This window comes from Cheilinus undulatus, linkage group 11 (assembly GCF_018320785.1).
Source record: "Cheilinus undulatus linkage group 11, ASM1832078v1, whole genome shotgun sequence".
In the NCBI taxonomy this organism is placed as follows: Eukaryota; Metazoa; Chordata; class Actinopteri; order Labriformes; family Labridae; genus Cheilinus; species Cheilinus undulatus.
Window position 1 is genome coordinate 19,812,112 of NC_054875.1, and position 23,083 is coordinate 19,835,194.

General features: G+C 39.3%; 1 protein-coding gene across 2 annotated transcripts in view; it reads left to right on the forward strand.

Moving 5' to 3' along the window:
* The first annotated feature begins 1,548 nt into the window (after positions 1-1,548).
* LOC121517734 (N-terminal EF-hand calcium-binding protein 1-like) overlaps positions 1,549-23,083 on the forward strand; it is a 40,475-nt gene continuing 18,940 nt past the window's right edge. For both annotated transcript variants that reach the window (XM_041799731.1, XM_041799732.1), the window contains exons 1-5: positions 1,549-1,809; positions 5,832-5,856; positions 21,667-21,775; positions 22,114-22,139; positions 22,298-22,395. In XM_041799731.1, coding sequence (XP_041655665.1) covers positions 1,693-1,809; positions 5,832-5,856; positions 21,667-21,775; positions 22,114-22,139; positions 22,298-22,395 — 375 coding nt within the window. In that variant the 5' untranslated portion in view covers positions 1,549-1,692. The remainder of the gene's footprint in view (positions 1,810-5,831; positions 5,857-21,666; positions 21,776-22,113; positions 22,140-22,297; positions 22,396-23,083) is intronic.

A 23,083-nucleotide genomic window follows, 5' to 3' on the forward strand; every position in this document is an offset into this window, starting at 1 on the left:
AACTACAGGGAGGGGGGTATTAAAGTATTCATGTAATGTATTCAGTATTTAGCTAATAGGATGGGAGTTTATTGTATTTTCAGTACAGGTAACGAGGGCTTTTGACTGTATGTATACAGAGAAGATCAACATGGAGATCCACAGTATAAATGAGATGGTCGAAGCTTTATTGTCACTTCCAATGGCGCACTGTTTATCAGTAATGTGTGATGATGCAATCAAGTGGCATCTCATTTCTTATGGGAAGGTTTTTGCCCCTGCCCGGAAGAGGTAGCTGAAGGGGGAGGGCTAAGGGGAAGAGTTAGGGGTACAAATGGGATTGGCCCTTAATTTGCTCCCACTGCATCGTTGGTGGTGTGTAAATGGGTATGGATGCGTATGAATGGGAATAGCTTATACTGATGGCCAATTCCAGTGTGTGAATGGGGAGTGATAAGGTATGAATGGGTAGGTTTGGCCTGTGATGCTATGAACTCAAGTTCATTTTCCATTAATCACATAACACACAGACACACACATCAATAATAGTAGGTCACTGGTGTTGCTGGTAGAGCAGGTAACAATAAGCAGAGGCTATAGTCCTCAATGCACTGGTTGTGGTATCAATTCCCAGGTGTCAGTGCATTCTCTCTCCCCTCATTTCGTGTTTCTCTGCAGCTATCCTATCAAAGGCTAAAAGCCCCCAAAATATAAAATAATAATTCAGACATTTCAAACAGGATCCAGATCTTATCGTTCACTTTAAACGTAAAAGAACTGTCTCGGTCATCAACGACCCAACACTCGATAGTACCTGTCCTAGCTAAGTGATAGCCGTTGTACAAGTAAATATTTTGGTTAAATAATTTTTGGTGCGCAGTGTATGTATGAGCACTATCAGTTGGGCTCGTCCAGGAAGTGACTCTACAGTGACCATTTCCTGCACAAACATATAGCCTATGTTCATGCTTTTAAGGCTGAGCGGGGGGCCTGTTGGGGAGATCCCAGCAAAGTATCATAAAGGGGTAAAAAGGAGTAGCCAGAATTGGCATAGACAATGATCATTCTCATAAGGGCCAAAAAGGAAAGTTTACTTTCACGTGCAATGAGCTCTACTATCAGGATTTTACCAGAGTGCTTACAGACTGACTTTAGGGCTACAGTAGACTTTATAATACACGTTAGTTTATACCCAGGCTGTGTTAGGGGTGTATGGTTAAAACTGCAGTTAAATCACAGATAGCATCCTGGTCTTCAAATATTATGTGCACATAAATACCGCCTTTGGCTTTACAAGCTGTTCTTGTTCATCTCTTCTTTATTCATCCTGTCTGTTCAACCCTCTGTCCGTCCGTCAGCCCGGCCGCTAATTAGCTGCTCATCCTTCTGTCAGCGTGTATCTCTATGTAGATGTGTGTGTGCGTGCCCTGACCAGCAGATGGTGCATTCCCCGGGCTTTTATGAATCGCTCGTGCAGCCTGTGCTCGTGTAGAGGCGGAGTTATCCCCGCTGTCGTCGACGTGCAGGCAGCGTGCAGCAGCAGCGGCAGGCAGAGGGCAGCAGGCTGAGTCTATCATCATCCTGACTGGAACACAGGAACGACATCATCATCATCATCATCCACCCTGACAAGGACAACCGCTCCCAGAGTAACACACAGGGACAGGACATTTGATTTTGAAAAAGGGTGAAAATCGCATCGACAGTGGCAAGATGTTGGCCTGCACAGAGATGATAACCATGTGTCTTCAATCTGCCAAACACGAACACCTGAGAAAACAGCAGGAGCTGGACCATAACAAGAACCAAGGCTTTTCTCTGGTTCAGGATGTAAGTATGCACACATTATGTTCTTTTTGATAGGGTCCATTTTTAAGCATGACACCTCTTCTTGTTAAATAAAAAATCAGATCTATAATTAGACATTCACCTCTCTTACAATGGCACGATCTGAGTAGCCCCTTGTGCTCCATCATCCTCTTTATGAATGGCTTTACACTGAGCCAGTGGACTTATTCACATGTGCTTGATGTGAAGGAGCTCTATTATGTAAGAAAGGTGAGGGCATGCCCATGAATGCGTGAATAACAAAGGAGATGCCTCAGCACGGTCACATGTTTGCTTTCATTTCACCTTTCACCTTTACAAAATTGCTATCAGGTTGTGCAAATTAGTTTTTTTTTCCTTCCCCACTTATGACACTGGTTGTGCTGTACTAGAATATATTAAAAATGCATAGTATTCTTATAAATCATGACTTGTAGCTACATTTTTAAAGAGCAGCCTTCCTTTCACACATCTCCAAACATGAAGATAGATAATCCTACATTTTTAATAATTTCATCAGGGTATTGCTTGCACAGTTGATACAGGATTGGATTCACATGCATAGGAGGTACCTCTAAGCTAGCAGCCTTTTTCTTCCTCTTTTGCTGAAAAATTAACCAAAAAATAAAAAAACAGCAATCTCCCCATAAAAAGATGGCTGTACTATGATGTACATGCAGTATTATGACTAAAACATGCTGTGTTCTGTCAGGAGCCTAGCTGTTTTGCCTCTGGTTTACATCATAAAATACAGGCTGCATCATTTCCCAGACTTTCACTTCCTGACAGCTGGCTGTAAATACAATTATGCTGTTTCTTCAGTTTACCGACAAGACGGGAACATAAGACTGCAGCAAGTCAAATGCATTTATCACCCTTGCGCTCCAGCCTAAGACTGCATTACCTCCAATATGGTCCCATTTCCTCACTTGATGTAGTACAATGGCCGAGTAAATGCTCAGCTATTGTGTTACAGCTGCAGGAATTAAGAGTGCAAGGCAACTTTACTGTCACTGTTGCACTGATTGTCCTCTGTAACAGTTAAATCATGCTGTCTCTCTCTCTAATCTTCACTATTTCCCTTAAAACAGAGCCTCATTTATTCTTTTCCCCTTTTAACTGACACTTCATTTATCTTGAAGAAGCTTATTTTTTATTTCTGTCTCTAAGAAAAGGCTTTTTCTTCTATCATTAGACTAGTCGAAGCACTCACTGTATTCAATCTAACAGCCTCTCAGTTGTGAAAAAGCTCTTAGCCTTCACATGCCTGGAAAGTGTTATGCTGCTCTTTTTGAGATACTTCACAAGCTGAAGGGAAACATTTCATACACAGCCAGGTTGAAGTAGATGTTCAGACAGTGTCAGCTTGTCCTCCTGCTGTAGTTTTATTGTGTTCAGCAGCTCTCAGTGTGAAATATTAACAGACCCCAGGGACTGGCTAAGAAGAAAATTACAACCGAGCTTCATCAATGTAGCTAATGCTGCTTTTCCTAAGATCTCCATTCACTGTGTAGGATGACAACAGCTCCATTGACTCCCCCCAACCTCCCACTTAACAGCACAAAGGAGGATAAGGAGGCACTAAATCTCCTCCTCAGATTTCTCCTCAGCTGATTTTTATGGCTCTCAATTAGTTTCCTAGATTTTACTGTGCAGCTTTCTGTTGGCTTCCTCTGCGGCTTTTATTAGGGTGATGCTTAAATCATCGTTTCCACTCATTAGGGAAGTATGTGTCATGGAACAGCCTCCAGGTTTTCTGTCATCACCTGCATCTAGAAATCATCAAGGAAAATGTCAGTGCAGAAATGTTAAAGGGCCATTGCAGCATTTTTTTTTGCATGCAATTCATTACTTAATGTAACATTTAGATCAAACAGACATTTATGGACAGTAATAACATCACAGACTTTGCCATAAGTTTTGAGCTTAAACTCGTTAATGAATCAGAAGAGACTACACTGCAGATTTGAGAAAAATAAATTCACATAGTTTAGAATTAGACTTCATACCCAGGGGTGGGTTAGAAAGCTTTTCTGAAGGATTACAAAATATTTTTACCTTAATTTTGGATCACTTTATTATAAATTAAACATCTAATTTCATTTTTCAATAGTAACTATTAATTATTTATTTCCAGCCCTGTGATTGACTGGTGGCCAATCCAGGGTGTACCCTGCCTCTCGCCCAATGACAGCTGGGATAGGCTCCAGCCCCCCCCCCCCAGATTGGAATAAGGGGTATAGAAAATGGATGGATGGATGGATGGAATTATTTATTTACTTTCAAAACTAGCTCATAAACATGGCACTGAGCTACAATTTGGAAACTCTCATGTCTCAGGCTCTCGTTAAACAGCTACTTGCTGTGGCTGTGTTGGGGTGTGGTTGGAGGTGCAGAAAAATATCGGGAACAGGGACAAGGGAGATGCAGATAGAGAAAGAAGGGAGCAACAGAAGCTAGACGAGGGAGAAGAAGAAAGCAAGGAAACTAGCAAGCAATAAAGGTTTCTCAGTCTCCTTTTTCCATTTGAGATATCTCTATTTCTCTTTCTTATAGGAGAAGGAGAACAAGAAGACAATATATTTATCAATCACTGAGGGGGAAATAAATGTTCACACCTTGTTAGTGAACATGATCCACACACATCCACAAGAGAAAGAATTCTGTGGACATGCATCACTGGAGGGAGGTCAGATTTAGGGGCCCCACACTAAAGAGCCTCAAGTCTTAAGAGAGTGAGCTTAGTTTTAAAAGCTAGTAAAAAAATCAAAATAAAAAAATGCAATAGGCCTTCTTTAAAAATATATGTCAAATGGTTAACCATACAGTACTGATTAGTAAGTATTCAGCTGCCTTGAGTTTTATTCTGAAGTTTCCACAGTTCCTGTCAGCCTTTGGTTCACTTTATTTCATCGTCAAGCTCTTTTAGCTCTGTCTTCAAACAAGCTCAAGATACGTAACATTTTGGAAATGCTACATTATAGATTGTAGTGCAGACTTTCAAAACAAGCAGCCCTTAAACTACATCATCCTGAAAAGCTTGTGTAACTTTCTAATAAATGAAAGAGTGAATCAAGTCAAATAACTATAGTAAAGTAAGGGTTAAAATGTTAGTGGTAGATGCAGAAAAACAGGCACAGTCCTGTTTAGTGCAACCTTTATACATCTGTCGGATGTTCAGGACTATTCTTTGTAGTATAGATTAGTGTGTGGCTCAGTGAACGTGTCACTAATGGAGGATGGACAGATGCCGTTAAAAAATGGGATGTGACCGGAGTGCATCCAGGCATCCACACTCTGCTGTGCTCTGACGGTGACAGCTGTGATGTGAGAGCGGCGCTTCACTCTGATGATCCTCTTAATCAAGAAGACACAGGACTGTTTTGGTCCTCACAGGCTGACTGAACAGCGAGAAAAGGTGTCACTCTGATCTCACACACAACACCTCCCACCTACGAGCGGATCTGACTTCTCACACCTTCACTGTTACACTATGATGAAATGGAGGATGCTAATTCCAATGTAATGATTGTGTTAGAGGCAATATTCATGAAAAGAAAGGATTGTCATCTTCTGGTTGCAGGATAGGCAAAAACTAAGAAATATGTAAGAGCAGCTGCATCATTTCGTGCTCACGAGGACTAGAAACATAAAAACTGTCATTTCAACGCTCCTTGGGGATCCACAGAAATGTCAGCATTTCCTTTCCTGAGATGTCTTGTGGCTCTTTTGTTATTGAAATGCAGAAATTACAGCTCCTCCTCACTGTCCTAATGTGCACACAGAAAGCAGGATATGCTGAAAAATTGTTCTTCTAAGAACAGAACACCTCAAAATTTTCAGCTGACTTGAATCTCTACTTAAGCAAAAAATCTTGATTTCAGTAGCCTTTTCTGACAGATTAGAGCTACAGTTTAAAACTGTTACACGTGAAAGGCTTCCCTATAAAGATGGAAATATTTCCCAGCCATTGCTTGTCATTCCTATACATAATACCTTCAACATGTTCTTCTCTTCTCTTGCAGATTTTCCACCGGGCAGATAAAAATGGTGAGTAAGCAAAATATGCAGCTAATTAGATGATATGGCAAATTAAAACTCAATTAAAAAGCTCGTTGAAGGAGCTGTTGCACACAAAATTAGGATACACCAGTGTAAAAAAAAGGCACAGCTTTGATGGATGTGTTCGGACAGACAGCTTGTTGTGGCACTGAGGAAATTTATGTGACCCTGGTGGAACTAAGCTTTTTGATTTACTGTCATTTGTGACAGATTCAGGTAGAAAGGATATAAACAAGAGAGGTTAGGAGCAGGTGTCTCCCTTTACTGCTACGCAGACGACACACAGATATACCTGCCCCTGAGACCTGAGGATCCTAGAAGCCTAGCTGCTATAAAAGACTGCCTGTTTGTTATTAACTGTTGGATGGCCCAGAACTTTCTTCAACTAAACACCTGCAAATCTGAAATAATCTTGTTCAATTTACAAAATTCCTCAAACATAATCAATAACAGCCTTGGTTCATTTTCATCAAATATCAAATCAACAGCCAGAAATCTCGGAGTTCAGTTTGATTCTAACCTCACCTTTGTAGCTCATATCAATAAAATCACACAGTCTTGCCCTTTCACTTAAGCAGCATCTCCAAATTAAAACCCATCCTTTCCCAGTAAGACATGGAAAAAGTCATCCACGCCCTCATTTTCTCCCATCTAGATTACTGCAACTCACTTCTCTCTGGTATTAACCAAAAATCTCTCTCCCGCCTCCAACTTGTCCAGAATGCAGCAGCTAGGCTTCTAACCGGTTTTAACAGACGACATCACATCACCCCCATTTTAGCGTCTCTACATTGGCTTCCAGTTAGTTTTAGAATTGATTTTAAGATTTTACTCATTACTTTTAAAGCACTAAAGGGTCTGGCACCAGTTTATGTCACAGAACTTCTAACCCCTTATGAGCCAGCCCGTACCCTGAGATCCTTGGGTCGGGGCCTCCTGGTCATCCCAAAGTCGAGACTTGTAAGTAAAGGTGACAGGGCCTTCTCCATCAGGGCCCCTCGACCTTGGAACGACCTCCCCGGGGAAATAAGCCGTACAGAAACAGTCACTGCTTTTAAATCACTTCTTAAAACTCATTTTTATAGACTTGCTTTTATGTGATGTTGTCTTCTTACTCATTCCTATTCCTTCAATCATCATTTTACCCTTTATCTCCACTTTTGTTACATTACACTTATTTTTGCTGTTTTACTGTTATTATTGTTACTGTTAATTCTTTACTACTTCTGATTTTTAGCTTATTTAGTACCTTATACTCTTCTTATTCATGTTTTAATATCTCTTACTCCTCTTACTGTTTTGAGTTTCTATATTAATGATCTTGAGTTTTTAATTTAGGCAGTTCTTACTGGTTTTAGCTTTTACCTTTGATGCTTGTATCATTTTAGTGTTTTCATTCCACGGACATATTCTTTTACACTTATTCTTCCTTTACAATTTTATTTCTCTTAATGTTTTAGTTCTTATTGCTTCTCTTTTACTTGCCTTTTAAAACTTCAGTCCCCTTGGTCTCAGGTTCTGTGGTTGGGTTCCTGTGTTGGCCGGGTACCCATGGGTTCTTATGATGTCTTGTTTTAATGATGTCCCAGGATGTCTCAGCTCAGGTGTAGTCATGTGAAACATATCAAAGCTCTCATGACTTCCATTGGGTTTGTATTTCTAATGTCTCAGTAATATTGTTGTTTGGGCTGGACCTATAGTTTGGTTTTGATCTTGTTTAGGTTCTCTCCCCTTGAGTGTTCTTTTGACTTTGTTGTTGTGTTTTGTTGTCCTGCTGCTTTGTTTTTCTGAGTGTGAAGGCACTTTGTAAAACCTTGCTTTTAAAAGTGCTATATAAATAAAGTTATTATTATTATTATTATTATTATTATTATTATTATTATTATTTACCTTTAGTGGTTGTGTTTGTTTGGTACTGACAGCTCCTTTTGTGCAAATTGGCCCTACCATGCCGGTTTCATTGATAAAATAGGGCTGCAAGCAGCTCTAAAGTCTCCGCAAACCCCGGTGCATGTTGGGATGGTGTGATGCCACCACTGGGTGTTGGTAACCCTTGCAGTATGCTGCAGCACAGCAGGGAGATAAGCGGATCCTCACAGGACTGTCATTAAATTAAAAAATAATGTGCATGTTGCACTTTGTATATGAGGTAGTACTGGCTGTCAACACTAGGTGGTGGTATGATAAAGCAAGGTGCTAACATGTAGATGTGATCTGGGCAGGGCTGATATTGATTATATATAATTCGAAGACAGTTAGACATTTTATGTTGGAGGTGTTACTGGCTTGGTACAGTAGGTGCCCTACAACAAAACCATGAAGTTAATCTTTGAATGTGCAGAGTATCAGACCTTTATCATATATGTGAAATTTGAATGAAATCAGATATTGCATATGAAATTAATGCCAACTTCCTGTGAAACTGATGAGATATCAAGAGCTTGCTATCATTTGCTTGTGAGTGAGGTGTCTATTAACGAAACATGTCAGCATTGTGGAAAAAAATCAAGGACTTCAGTTCAGTTCTGAGCTTGATAGTTTCAGCACAGTATGAGGAATACACTAATGACTAGAAGAACACAGAACAATGTATACAAAAGTTACAACACGCCAGTCATTTGGCACCATCAAAAATGCCTTATTTTGAAATTGAGCTGAAGCTGGTGGACTTCCTGTTGGGAACTTGGTATGGGTCCAAGAGTTTTTCTTCTTGCAGGTCTCATGGTGATCCATATGCAAAAACAAGACTAGGTTAAAACCTAGTATATGGCTGACTGCAACTATCTGGGATGCCTGTTGAAATGCCTGACTGAAATGTGTGTTCTGGCAGAGTGATTTTGTCATGGTTGTTAGTAGTTTATTATTTTTAGCCAAAGGTATAGTAAGTGGTTACTGAAATATTAAAAGCTACATGTTGCCCTCTCTCTCTCTCTCTCTCTCTCTCTATCTCCTTCTGTGTGTAATAAAGCCCAGAGCAGCATCCTTCCCCCTCTCCTCCTGCTTTTCTTCTACCGCATCTGATTGGTTAAACACAGACACACACACACACACACGTCGTCTCAGCTGCAGTTAGAGAACAGAGGGGAAAAGACGCTCTCTGTTTTCTTTGTTACAAGTGCGCGAAGGGAAGACAACACTACAAGAAATGGTCAAAAACCTCTCCTCTGCACAAGACAAGCTGTCGGTGTGGCTCTCTGCTCTGGTTTTAACAAGGACAGCAGTCCAGTTCGGAGAAAACTGCAGCGGTCCTACTGTGACATCCAAACTAACAGCTAACGGTGGGCAATACTGGACAAGCCCACTGCAATGATGGAACGCCATGCTGAAAAGGGCCGGGAGTAGAGCAAGAACATTTTTTTCTGTCACAGAAAGCTTTCAGTGTTGCTCTCCGCGCTTGTTTGGATGAGAGATGTCTGGTTCAGACAAAATCGCTGCTTCAAAATCCCAACCTTTCTGTCACAGAAAGCTTTTAGTGCTGCTGTCTTCACTTGTTTTAATCAAGAAATGTCCAGTTTTGACTAAAGTGCTGTAGTGACTAATTCAGAGCTGATCGCTACACGGGCAGCCAGCGCAAACAAGCATTCACACAAGAAGTTACCCTTTCCCCCTCATCTATCACATAGTCATGCCAAAGCAGGTCAGCAGAGGAGTGAAAACATCTTTTCCAACATGAAAAGCTTATATGGTTGTTTTTATTCTTTGTCATACAGAAATAGGGCCCAGTTCTGGTTAAACAGAGGCTAAAACTATATCTGAGTATTTATAGCTGTGAAGGCAGCCATTAGAGGGCTTTGAGCACAAATAAACCCCGCCCATAGTGCAACTCTGTATGTATGGCTGTAGTTAACACAGTGGAGGCAGCCATTACTGCCAGCATTCAGTCCAAGCAAACCCAGCTCTGTAAGAAGAATCACTCACTCAGTCAGTTACTTACTCAGTCAGTCAGTACATGGACAGAGCCATCTGTAGGGCTGACCTCAGCAGTCAGCCAAAAATAAAAAATAAAATAAAATCATAAGGCACGGGGGCTGATTGTTTGAATAGATTTTGGAGGGAAAAAAATCATGGTTCAATCTTTGGGGCCAGATTTTGACCCAGTCCTATGGTGAAATGGGACATTTTGCACAACTTAAGATCTCCATCTCATCTAAAATCGTACAGAAAAATCTGGGGTCAATCAGATAAAATCCCTAGGTGGAGTATATGTAAAATGTGAGACCTGTAGACTGTCCAATAAACGTCAGATTTTTACCATTAATCTCACTTTAGGTACATATTTTTAAAAGACAGTAAATCAGTTTTTTTGTTTGTCTGGACATGATACATATGTGTACCAATTTTAATGCATGTAGCCCAAACTTTGCTGCCCAAAAAGGGGGTTTTTAGCCACTGTGGGGTTAGTTTTGACACACTGACACAAAACCATCAAAATATGTAATTTTTCATCAGGACTAATATATCTGCAAAGTTTGGAGAGTTTTTGAGCACGCTAAGCCACCCTAAGCAACTGTTTTGAGAGAAAAATAATAAGAACACCTACAGACAGAGTCCGTGCTCTGAAGTCAGTGCTCGGGTCCTAAAAATGACACCTACATTAATCAAAAGTATTTGCCTTCTAAATATTAATATTTCACTTGAGACAAATTTGAATTTAATACCTCTGCAAACTGTTACATTTTATTAATGTGATTCAATCTAAATCCTCATTTTACTTCAAAGGATTTCCCCTCCTTAATATCTCCTGGGAGAAAACAAATGAATATACTTTGCATAAAAAGGAGTGCTGACAAACAGGAGAAATGTTTTTGCTGTTAATTTTTTATTCATGATCTGCATCTCCATTTAATGGGCTGCAAAATGCAAAAGAGGCAGATGATAAATGCATGTAGTCTATCTGCAAACTCTGATCAGATTCCTCAGGAGGATGGTGGATGTGTTACGTAAGAGCAGGATTAATGATGCAACATGTGCAGCCATGAGCAGGGGTTGTCTGGGGTGCCTTGCAGCGCTGTGGAGATATTTAGGAACAAAAAAGAAAAAACACTTTAGTTTGTGAATAATGAAAAAGCCCTTGGAGCATGCTTTTTCCTTCTTTCTGACTGTTATGAAGAAACGGTCGGAGGTAGAAGGAAGGGTGGGTGGTTTTTATTATTTCAACTTGTGTGTCGGATGGTTAAATTAGCTGGAAACAAAGTGTCTAAAGAGATGGCAGGGCTGTGGCATTTGGATGCTGACTCTCTTCCAGTTAAGTCTTTATATGTATATTAGTTTTATTTTGTGTTATCTGCATCTAATAGTCTGTTTCACCTGCCGCCTGCTAGCACTCACACCAGCCTTTTATTTTTCACTCTCTGTAGAAAGAGGATAGATAAAGTGAGAGAGGAAAACTCTGTCGCTTGTTTGTGGTAGTTATCTTCAACATGCAGCTGAGCTGTGCTTGCCCGTCGTATTCTGAGTCGTACACCCAAGAGGGGAAGTGCCTCCTACCAATCAGCTCTGAGTGGGCTGCCATGATCGGCCTCGAACACAGCAGATTTAACACATAATGAGGGCTGGCTACCAACACACTACACTTCTTTGTTTCTGTGCTATTGTAATGAGGATTAAAAAAACTGAAAGCAGAAGACAGCTGCATCAATTTAAAATTATGAATCTAATATGAGTAATGTGTGTACACAGTGACTTACGCACAATGTAAGGAGAAAAGTGTGCTGAGTGTCAGGAAAAGCCAAACTGATTGTACACTAAAACCTTTAAATCAGGGGTGTCCAAACTTTTTCCATTAGGGCCCACATACAGAAATATATAGGGATGGTGGGGCCACTTTTACATATCTCACCTTGATATTAAAGCTAGTAAAACCAATCTAATGTTGGTTAAGATATGCTTAATGATTGATATGCTGAAATGGCTAGTTGATGGCTGACAAGGCAAATGGCCAATTATTTTCAGGAGGCCAATCAGATTTCAGGTGTCCCGAGTCAGCTCTGGCTGCCACTGGACTGACCCCTGGAGCATCGTGCTGCTATTTGCTGCTGTAATCCATTAGGGCATTATAAATCAAGATATCTTTATTATTTTGGTGACAAATATTTTTTACTATTTATAGTGTTGTCTCAATTTAGTCTTGAAAAACAGCTATCACTCCTTGTCAAAATGTGTGTTTAAGGTTGTGTGTGTTTCAATTAGGGGTGCACCGATTGCAATTTTCTGGCTGATCACCGATCACCAATCTTTAAAAAGCCTGATCTGCCGATTCCGATTTTTGCCGATACCGATTTTTTTATAACTGACGGCATACACCTTCAATGTTCCAATCTTATTTTATTGAATAACATTGAACAATACCCGTGAAACAATACAAACTTGTTGTTTTAACTGCACATGAGGTAGTTCTCTCAAATATAAATGAAAAGTTTAAAGCATTGCTGTCCAAACTACTGAATTATATCAGTTCCTTTAGTCTTTCATCTTTCACATTTTAGTAGGTAGAGGCATATGAAACCGATCTTATCCACCGATCTTATTTACAAGGATCGGCCGATCAGCGATCTCCTAAAATTAAGGAAATCAGCGCCGATACCGATCTTGGCCGATCGATCGGTGCACCCCTCGTTTCAATAAAATGACAAATTTCCAACCAATTGAATTAAGTAATTCTATGTTGAATAAACTGAGATAAATGATCGTGAAAACTCGAATTTGAGGAAATATAGCACATATAATGTACTTAATTGACTTAAATTGGGTTTATGTAATAAGGTACAGTTGAAACCAGAAGTTTACATACACTATATAAAAAGGCACATAAACTTTTTTTTCTCACCGTCTAACATTAAATCAGATTAAACTTTTCCTGTTTTTGGTCAGTTAGGATTACCAAAATTATTTCTATTTGCTAAATGGCAGAATAATGAGAGAGATCATTTTTTAGACAATTTTTTATTATTTTCTTGAGAGTCAGAAGTTTACATACATTTCATTAGTATTTGGTAGTATTGCCTTTAAACTGTATGACTTGGGTCAGATGTTTTGGATATGCTTCCACAAGCTTCTCACAATAGTTTGCAGGAATTTTGGCCCATTCCTCTGGCAGAACTGGTGTAACTGAGCCAAGTTTGTAGGCCGCCTTGCTCACACATGCCTTTTCAGCTCTGCCCATAAATTTTCAACGGGATTGAGATCAGGGCTTTGTGCTGGCCACTCCAAAACATTGACTTTGTTATCCTTAAGCCACTTTGTAACCTGTTTGGCAGTATGCTTAGAGTCATTGTCCATTTGGAAAACCCATTTGCGCCCAAGCTTTAACTTCCTGGCTGATGTCTTGAGATGTTGCGTCAGTATTTTCACATAATGTTCTTTTCTCATGATGCCATTCATTTTATGAAGTTCACCAGTCCCTCCTGCAGCAAAACAACCCCACAACATGATGCTGCCACCCCCCTGTTTCACAGTTGGGATGGTGTTCTCAGGCTTGCAAGCTTCCCCCTTTTTTCTCCAAATGTAACGATGGTCATTATGGCCAAAGAGTTCAATTTTAGTTTCGTCAGACCACAGAACATGTCTCCAAAAATTAAGGTCTTTGTCCCTGTGTGCATTTGCAAATGGTAATCTGGCTTTTTTATGTTTCTTTTGGAGTAATGGCTTCTTCCTGGGAGAGTGGCCTTTTAGCCCATGTCGGTACAGGACTCATTTGATTGTTGATAATGACACACTCTTACCAGCTTCAGCCAGCATCTTCACAAGGTCTTTTGCTTTTGTTCTTGGGTTGAGATGCACTTTTCGGACCAAAGCACGTTCATCTCTGGGACATAGAACCCGTCTCCTTCCTGAGCGGTATGATGGCTGGACATTCCCATGGTGTTTATACTTGCATATAATTGTTTGAACAGATGAACGTGGCAGCTTCAGGCATCTGGAAATTGCACCCAAGGATGAACCAGACTTGTGCAGGTCCACAATTCTCTTCCTGATATCTTGGCTGATTTCTTTTGATTTTCCCATGATATTATACAAAGAAGCAGTGTGTTTCAGGTGTGCCTTAAAATACATCCACAGGTGTGCCTCTGATTAACTCAAATGTTGTCAATAAACCTATCAGAGGCTTCCAAAGACATGACATCATCATCTGGGCTTTCCCAGATTGTTTAAAGGCATAGTAATCTTAGTGTATGTAAACTTCTGACTCTCAAGAAAATAATAAAAAATTGTCTAAAAAATGATCTCTCTCATTATTCTGCCATTTAGCAAATAGAAATAATTTTAGTAATCCTAACTGACCAAAAACAGGAAAAGTTTAATCTGATTTAATGTTAGACAGTGAGAAAAATATATAGTGTATGTAAACTTCTGGTTTCAACTGTAAATGGACTTGCGATTTTACATTGCAGGTCACATCTATCCATTCATGGAGTATCAGACACTAAGGACACATAAACAGACAACTGTGGTCCCTGGGGATCAAACCTATGACTTTGTGATTACAAGGCAACAGATTCTACCAGCTGAGTCACAGTCACCATGGCTCAGTAGTGGTATACAGTAAACCAGTATCAGTACCGTCACTGGTAGAATTTCTGCCACAGAATGGATTTTTGCAGCACTGTCATCCCTGGTTTGCATGCATGCGTTGTGTTGTGGTGCACACGAGGCATAACTGATGCAACTTTTGGCCTTGCAGAGTTATATGTGAAAGACAACAGTTCAGTCAGAGTCATCAGTATGTTTAGCACTAGAGTTACGAGCAGCTGAATAACTTACCAGATATCACCCACTTATGCCGTTGTAATTAAGCATAGTCAACATGTAATGTCTGTTCTCTCCTCTCCACGTTTAAGGCCTGTAATAACAGCAACATACAGCGAGTGTGGTTGCTGTGTCTTGAGCCCAGCACTGCAGTGATTCATCTTATAACAGCTTAAACAAATGTTTAATGATGTGTTTCACTCATATTCCCTTGTTTTCAATCTACAATGAGTAAAAAAACCAAGCTATGGCTTTAAACAAGGTCAGGGAAGGTTGGGAAAGTGCACAGGTGCCACATTTTAGTGCAAATGCTCTTCTTTTGTGGTTATACTTTCTGACCACAAAACATCATTAGAGAAACATGCTGCCACCCACTGACTGAACCTTTGCGAAACCTCATTCCTTTGTGGTTTTCATTTCAGTGCACAATGAGCTAGATAAATCCCATTGATTTTATTTATTACCTCTGCCAAGGAGGTTATGTGATCAGCAGAGTTTGTTAGTTAGTTAGTTTGTTAGAAACATAACTTGAAAAGTTCTGGACAGATTTTGATGAAATTTTCAGGAAATGACACAAATGGTATAAGGAAGAACTGATTAGATTTTGGGAGTGATTCAGATCACTGTCTGGATCCAGGAATTTTTTAAAGGATCCTTTACTATTGGGAGATAGGGCTAATGGCAGAGGTCTGTGCTCTACAAGTGCTTTTCTAGTTTGTTATTAAAGGTTGGAATGTTTTTGTACATCAGTTAAATTGGTTATAATACTTTTGATAGTCAAAAATCATTTTTTAATGTACTGCATCTACTAAAATGCTCCTCTTCCTTCTACTGTTAATCCTTGGTAATGTATAGCACTTTTAAAACAGGACTAGAGAGATGGAAGCACAAAAACTAGACACAAAATAACTTAGCCAATAAATACAAAAACACCACTGAACAAACATAACATACAAAACATAAATAACCATAATATTGTAAAAAACAACACCCCAAATACATCAAGAGAACGTTAGTATCACAGAACAGCAAAATTAATTGATGAAGGAGGATCAAATGATTTAAGAAAATAAAAAATAGAGATAAAGCAAATAAGGAGAGAATATTACAGGGTTATAAATTAAAATGTGAGACAGGAAAAACTACAACAAAATGATATATTTTTAAAAAAATTACAATAAATAATGCTAAAATGTCTTATGCTTTGAAAAAAATGTGAGCACCTGCTGTAGAGATTAAACGGCCCCTCAACTCACTGACACCCTGAGTCCCTGCTGTGTTTGTGAACTGACTTTGCCACCGTACATCCAGGCTTTAAGTCTCTGCCAATGAGCCAGATGTTCTTTGAGCAAAAATACTGACCATGATCAACAGTCTGGCCGTTCATTTTCAATGACATTATTGTTATTAAATGTTATTTACTTGTACAGAGACTATTTAGACAAATCAATTAAAAGCTTTAGGCTGAGGAGAAGACAGGAGCGCATACCTGCAACTGGTGAGAAGATCAGGTACGCCAGAAAAAAACTTCTATGCCATAGATTTGGTGGTACTGTATCCTGATGTAAAGCACTGGTTAAAATGGATAGAACAAATCAAACCAAAAACATATGGAACAAAGATACAAAGACAACAAAAAGAGATAGTGCTAAATACAGATAAAGCAGTAAAACATAAAAGCCATAAAAAGAAAACCCAATAAATAAACAAGTAAAGATAAATAGAATTAAAACAAAGCTAACAGAGCAATGAAAATGTCATGCTAAAACATAGTAGAAAATTATAAATCCTTCACACTGGTGTTTGGTGATGTTATGTCACTCTTGGTGCTAAAAGTCAAGCAGCTCAGCTTTGTGCAGTAGTTTTTCATGTCTTTCATGATCTCTCTTCCTTCTTCATTTAAACACCAGTATTCTGTGTCCAAGGAATGATCAGGCACCTGTTTTCTTTATATGTTTGGGGTCTGAGAAAAGCTGCATTTTGTTGTTCTCTTAACCACTTGTCATAAAATATCTGAATGAGAATATTTTATTTGTAAGTTGGAAGAAATATTTTCAAAACTGTAAAACAATCACTCAATCTTTGTATAGTGCCAATTCATAATCAACGTTATCTCAAGACACTTCACAAAGAGAGCAGGTCTAGACAGTACTCTTTAATATTTTATTATAAAGACCCAATGCTAATCACTATGAGCTCAGTGCTATTAACATTTAGCCTTTTTACAGCAGTGAGGAAAACCTTCTCTTTAACGGGCAGGAACCTTGAGTAGAGTCAGACTCATGTTGACAGTCATCTGTGGAAGTCATGATGAGATTGGAGAGGGGTAGGGGGTGGGGTAGAAGCAGGATGAGAGAAGCTGGGGGATGAGGAAAGAAGGACCAGAGAAACAACAAAACAACAAATAGAAGAATAATACCATCTATGATTAATTTTATTCAAAACAATTTCCTGTACAGAAGTACCAGAGTGAATCATATATCTGCAGAAGTCTTTTATTCACCACATTTTAAAGTATTTCTAATTCTTTTATTCTTGGTGTTAGTTGGATAAAGGTTTTCATGACAATGTAAAGTACATAATAGGGTTTTTGCATCTCTGTGGACACACACATCAAAAGAATGAAGTTTCTTCTTCTCATACTGTTTAATTAAAGCAGCGTTTTTTTCTGTAGCAGTGCGGAGTGTAGACTACAGCCCTGTCCTCTCAGGATGCAGCTTTAGTTGGAGGGAGCTGAAGCAGAGATCTGGCTGTCATTGAGCTGGCTCACTGACTATTTAGCAAAAATGATCTCATCACTTATTCCTCACATTTTGGCACACACTAAATGCTTTAATGGAATAATTTACATTTAAAGACTCAGTCTACTGTCCTGCTCTGTCAGTATCCTTCAGTGTTGTCTCTGACTGCTCTTTTGTTATGTCTGTTATTGCACTGCTGGGCTTTATGAAATGTTGCTGCTGTTTAGGTTTAAGCTCTTTCAGTTTTAGGAACCCCTCGAGGAAAATTGTTCTTCGCTAGATACAAGCTTCAGAACAGGGAGCCATTTTAATTTAGGTCACTGTAGCAGTTTTATTTACTGAGACAATTACAGCTTGTAAGCATCCTCTCTTCTGCACAGAGGTACTGATTTATCATCCATGTGAGCAACACTTTAAATTTCCCTGCAGAGGTGTTGTATTGACAGTTGTTGGTGAATAAGCCTTGGGTTCAATTGCTGCAGGATGTGCAGATTCACATCAGGGGGCAACCTACTGTATCTGCAACTTCATTTTTTAATATCTGAGGACCATATGGAACAAGGGGATTAGTTTCTAATATTTGAAAAGATGGAAGCTGAAAAGGTTGGCCATATTTGCATTAAGGGTGGATTAAACTATAGATAGATTTACATACACAGGTTATAAAGGCTTCCTAATCCGGTTGGTAGAGGTTTGATTTGGACAGTGAAGTCTAAAAAAATGTTATTTTTATGAAGCTTTTCCATCCATCCATCCATCCATCCATCCATCCATCCATCCATCCATCTCCCCAGCATTGTGTTCTAGCCCTATCTGGGGGATACGTGTGTGTTCCCTGGACGGATGAGACATAGAATCCCTGCAGTGATTTCAGGGTCTAGAACTCACAGAAAATCAGAAGACTGGTCAGATGACTGAACCACCTTAACTGTCTCCTTTTGATGACAAGGAACTGTGACTCTAGCTCCCTCATTCTCTAAAGCTGAGCCCAGCCATCCTACTGAGGAATCTCAATGACAACATGGATCTGGGATCTCATTCCTGTCCTCATTACCCAAAACTTATGATTATGTGTGAGGGTTGGACCATAGATCAACCGATAAATTAAAACTTTACCTACCAACTCTGCTCCCTTCTCAACACAACAGTCCTGTACTGCTGACTGCATGGTTCCACCTTTACTTTACTAAACTTTTAGCTTTACTTTCTCAAATTATTAGTCTGGTCTGACAGGACTTTAGGAAGAAGAAACATAAGTCATAAGTCTGTAGCCAGAAACTCAATCAGTGCAGCGTTAACGTTGAGAAATACTTGCCTATTAAACCATCTGAAGTACTCTCGGGTGTCTGATTGGGTGTGAATCTTCAGTTCAGATGGAGAAGGCTGGAGAATGAGTCACAGTTGCAACAGATTGTGTTTACTCCCACATCATGTGGAAAGAAGAATTTCTCAGCAAAGTTTGAGGAGGGACTTAAAAAATCTGACTCCTTAAATAAATTTATCTTCCAGCTGAGGTTTAACAAGGCCAGAACACAACAAATGTTCAAATAGCAAATATACAAAAAATCTTAAAATGGCGACACTGTGTAAGAGTAAGGGATTAAAGCAGATTGGAGCATGGAGAATGGGTGGATCCAGTCTTTTATAACATAAAAATATGTTATAGTCCTGTGTACGTCTTTTGTAAAATAAAAAAATGAATATAGTGGCACATTATAAATATTGTGTTTTTTCCAGTTATTTCAAAAATCTTTAGAATAAAATAAGGCGGTGAAGCCAACAAAAATCAATAACAGCCCACTCTCTGTTAAGTCTCTGTTTTTAACTTTTCCAAAAGCAAAGCAGGTTTATTTATACAGCACCATTCATACACAGAAAATTCACACTGCTTTACAGAGTAAAGAGCACAAAGTTGAAAGAGGAAAATGATGTAGGAAGAAGTGAAACAAAAGGTTATATAATTTTATAACCATTTTCTTTTAAGCTTTCTTCAGTAACCCAACTCTGAAGCTTTTAGAGGAACTGAAATATGGATAATTTAGTTACAGAGAGCAACACTAATTTCTAAGAAATAAAATGTAAATTATTGATGGTAGAGAAAATCTAAATAATATCAAGCCCTTTGTCCTTTGAGAACTACAAATAATTATATCAAAAAGTCACATTTTGAATTAGCATCAAAAGAAAATGTGCCACACTGAAATGCAAAAAAAAGCTTTGGAAAAGCCGCTGATTTTAGTCCTGCAATTGAAAAGGTAGTTCAGTTAGGAGAGACTTAAAATTAGTCTAACAATAGTTTACTTTATAAGTTTGGAAATGTTTGAAAATGTGAAATGCTTTAGGCAGGTAGACTCCATTGTGATGTCTTTATGAATGTGAATGAGGCTGGGATACTCTCCCATGGAGTCTAGACACTGGCTGTGGTGATGGAAGACAGGATAAGATGAGGAGTGGACTTCTAAGGAATGAACTTATGAGAAGCTTGACCCAGACACTGATGAAATGACTTGGAATTAGTGATGAAGGGAAAAAGGATAGTGATGAGGAGCTGGAGATGAGGTGGCTGGGGTGGAGGACGGTTGCAGCCGTCGCACTGAAACAACAGACTGACTGTGGAAGAGGATAGAACAGATTTTAAAATATGACAGCAGCATGATGATTGAATTGAGAGAGGTCATAGCAGAATGGGATTGGCTTAGAATTTAAGTGAGTAGACGCCCATACTAGTTGATTACCAGAGCAGGAAAATAGAGCAGGGAAAGGCAGACATGTGAGTAAGTGATTATTAATGAGTAAAAGATGAGTGGAAATGAAATAGTCTTCCTGCTTGAATTTATTTCTTTTTTGTTTCTCCTAATTCTCTAAAATTTAAGGTGGGGTTTTAAGTGTGTTTAAGGACTGAAGTTTAAGGTCTGAACCACAATCAGATATTGATGTTGGTATCTGCTCAAATGGATTTGGAAATACCGGCTTAGAGGATTCAGGTTAAAATCCAATTTTGTGAATCCCTATTTAATATTTTTGGTGATTAATTACCTGAATAATTTTTTTTGTGTGTTTTTGTTTTTGATACATACTAAAGGCTTTGATAGCTACAGCAGGAGCAGATTCTCTTTAGAATGCTTCTTGATTTATTGTAATACAGTCGAGCCCAGAATGGACAGACCAAACCCAAGCTCTTAAGCAATCATTTGTTTTTTTTGTTTTTTTGTTTTTTTTTTGTAAAATTTTGGCCACCATTAATCACGTTACTGAAGCCCATTACAAAGCCTGTCTTATTAATTGCTGATAAAATGGCAATAAAACAATGGTAAATTATTTCTGCTTAATCCACTTTAATGAGGTAAACACAGAATACAAATAGTTTAAACCAAGAAAACAGAATCTGTTCTTGAAATGTGTCATGAGGCTCTAAAGCTTTTGCTGCAAATGCATCCTGTCCAGAGCCTGTGTGAGCTGGCACAGAGTCAGATGAGTCCTTACCCACCACTACCAGATGATATGATTTACTGTTGGCTCATGCCTCTTAGTCTGAGCTCCGCTGCCTGCTGGGGATCTCAGAGTCGAGTCTCAAAAGGTTTCAGTGCTTACAGAGCAAAGCTGGCGAGATGGAGACAAGCTCTCATTATCGTCTGAAGTTTGTCCGCTATTGAGCTCTGCTCTGACTATTCAAACTAGCCCTCTATCCTCTTATTTCCTCTGGGCCCTGAATGCCTCACAGCACAGAGACCCTGAAGCTACTGATCAGAGGATCAGCTTACTAACCTTCACATGACATTTTGTTTTGTGTTTCTCCCCTACAGTGTCATTACTACACACTGATATTAGTTTGGTGCTTGTGCAAGTTGTATGGCCACGATTTTTACTAGTTTGTAACATAGGAAATGAACTGAAGCAGGAGTGATAAGGATAAGAAAAAAAAGGTGTGATAAAGCCTCAGTGCTGTGAAATTAGGTCATTATTAGTCTTGAGAGGAGAAATTGGATTTTTAACCAACAAATGATCATTTGTTCCAGTAATGGAGTCTGATAAATAGAAATGACAGTCTAAGTTTAATTTCTTTTTAGAAGAAAGTTGCGTGCCAAGCAGAGGTTTTAAGCTAAATCAGGAAAGGTTTTGGGACAGCGAGGTTTGATTTTATGTATCTGAACTTGAAATTACTTCTAAGCTTATCAGTAGAATACATTTTGTGTTTTGAAGCCATAGTCACCTTGTTTGACTGTTTTGAATGATAGATGACTCTTCATTAAAGTGATGAAACATCCCATGCTTCAGTGAGGTGTGATTTTCACAGCTTTGTTTCCCCTTTCAGACGATGGGAAGCTGTCCTTGGAGGAGTTCCAGTCATACTTCACTGATGGTATCCTGACTGACGAGCAGATGCAGGAGCTGTATTACTCCATCGACAGGCAGCAGACAGAGTAAGCTCATCCTTCCTTGAATATCCTCCAAATCTGCTGCCATCTGCAGCCCCTCCTGCTCTCCTGCTGCCTGGCAGCGAGACGTCAGCACCTCACTTCAGTGAAGAGGAAGTCAATATCCCATGGAGAGCTTTTAGCTGCAGAGTTTGCTCGACTCTGTGTGTGCACGCTGTCGAGTACCAATAACATTTTGAAGTATGCAAACATTTGTCTGTGACACAGAGAGAGGGACAATTTACAGTCGAAATGACAAAAACACTTCGCTGTTTTTGATGCATTTACAGAAATATCCCTGTCTCTTTTATAACACTTTTCATCCTTTTTTCATGGTCTCTCAGCAACTTGGACATAGACAAACTCTCAGGTAATTAATCTTAATACTGTCGGGTAAGCATGCACCACTGTCAGTGGGACATTTAGTCACTTAACTCTGCTAATTCTTTGTAATGGAGCTACTTTTGTACATAATTATTGTCCTTCACTTATTATGGTACAAGTGTTTAACAAATTCTTCTTCTCCAGCGTACTTCACTCCACATCTGGGAGAATACGTCAATGTCCTGTCTGCTCTGGAAAAGCTGAATGTTGCCATACTGAAGGCCATGGATAAAACTAAAGAGGTGAGGGATAAGAGTAATAAAACTATCATCTCTGCACATGGTTAAATTTTGCATAACAAGATGTCATGGACATGTGGCATCACAGCTAGACTATCATCCCCTTTTAAAGCTTTCTGGACATTTGTCAGCATCCTCCATGCCTCCGAGTGTTCAGACAGTCTTTCTGTTTGTGCCTCAGCTGTCAGTCTGAAACCCTCAGAGAGGTCTTTGAGATCACTCTGCTGTGGCGGCGCTACAGAGGGAGAGAGAGCCACAGCATGACTGACTCTGCCTATAAGAACAACACTGCCTCTCCTCACTAACAGTTCATTTCCAACAAGAGCTCACAAAACCTTACAAGACAAGCTCTGTTTGACAAGAGCCTCCTCTAACAAGACAGACGATCACAGCTTGGTAGGAGGAGAAACATGTCAGAAAATAAGTTGGCCAGCCAGGAAGTATGAACTATAGAAATTTATATGACAATAACAAAACCTAAACCAGATGTTACCTAAGAAAACTCCCTATCGTGTAATGCTTCACCTCATGCACATTTGTACTCACTAATGTCTACCTCATGTAAATCCTTCCACATCCTTTCACATTTTATACTTCTGATCATGCATATTTAGCATTGTTGCGCCCTTTGCACATCTTGCAATCATGCTGTCAATGCACACAGACTTGTATATACTAGATAAAAACCTTA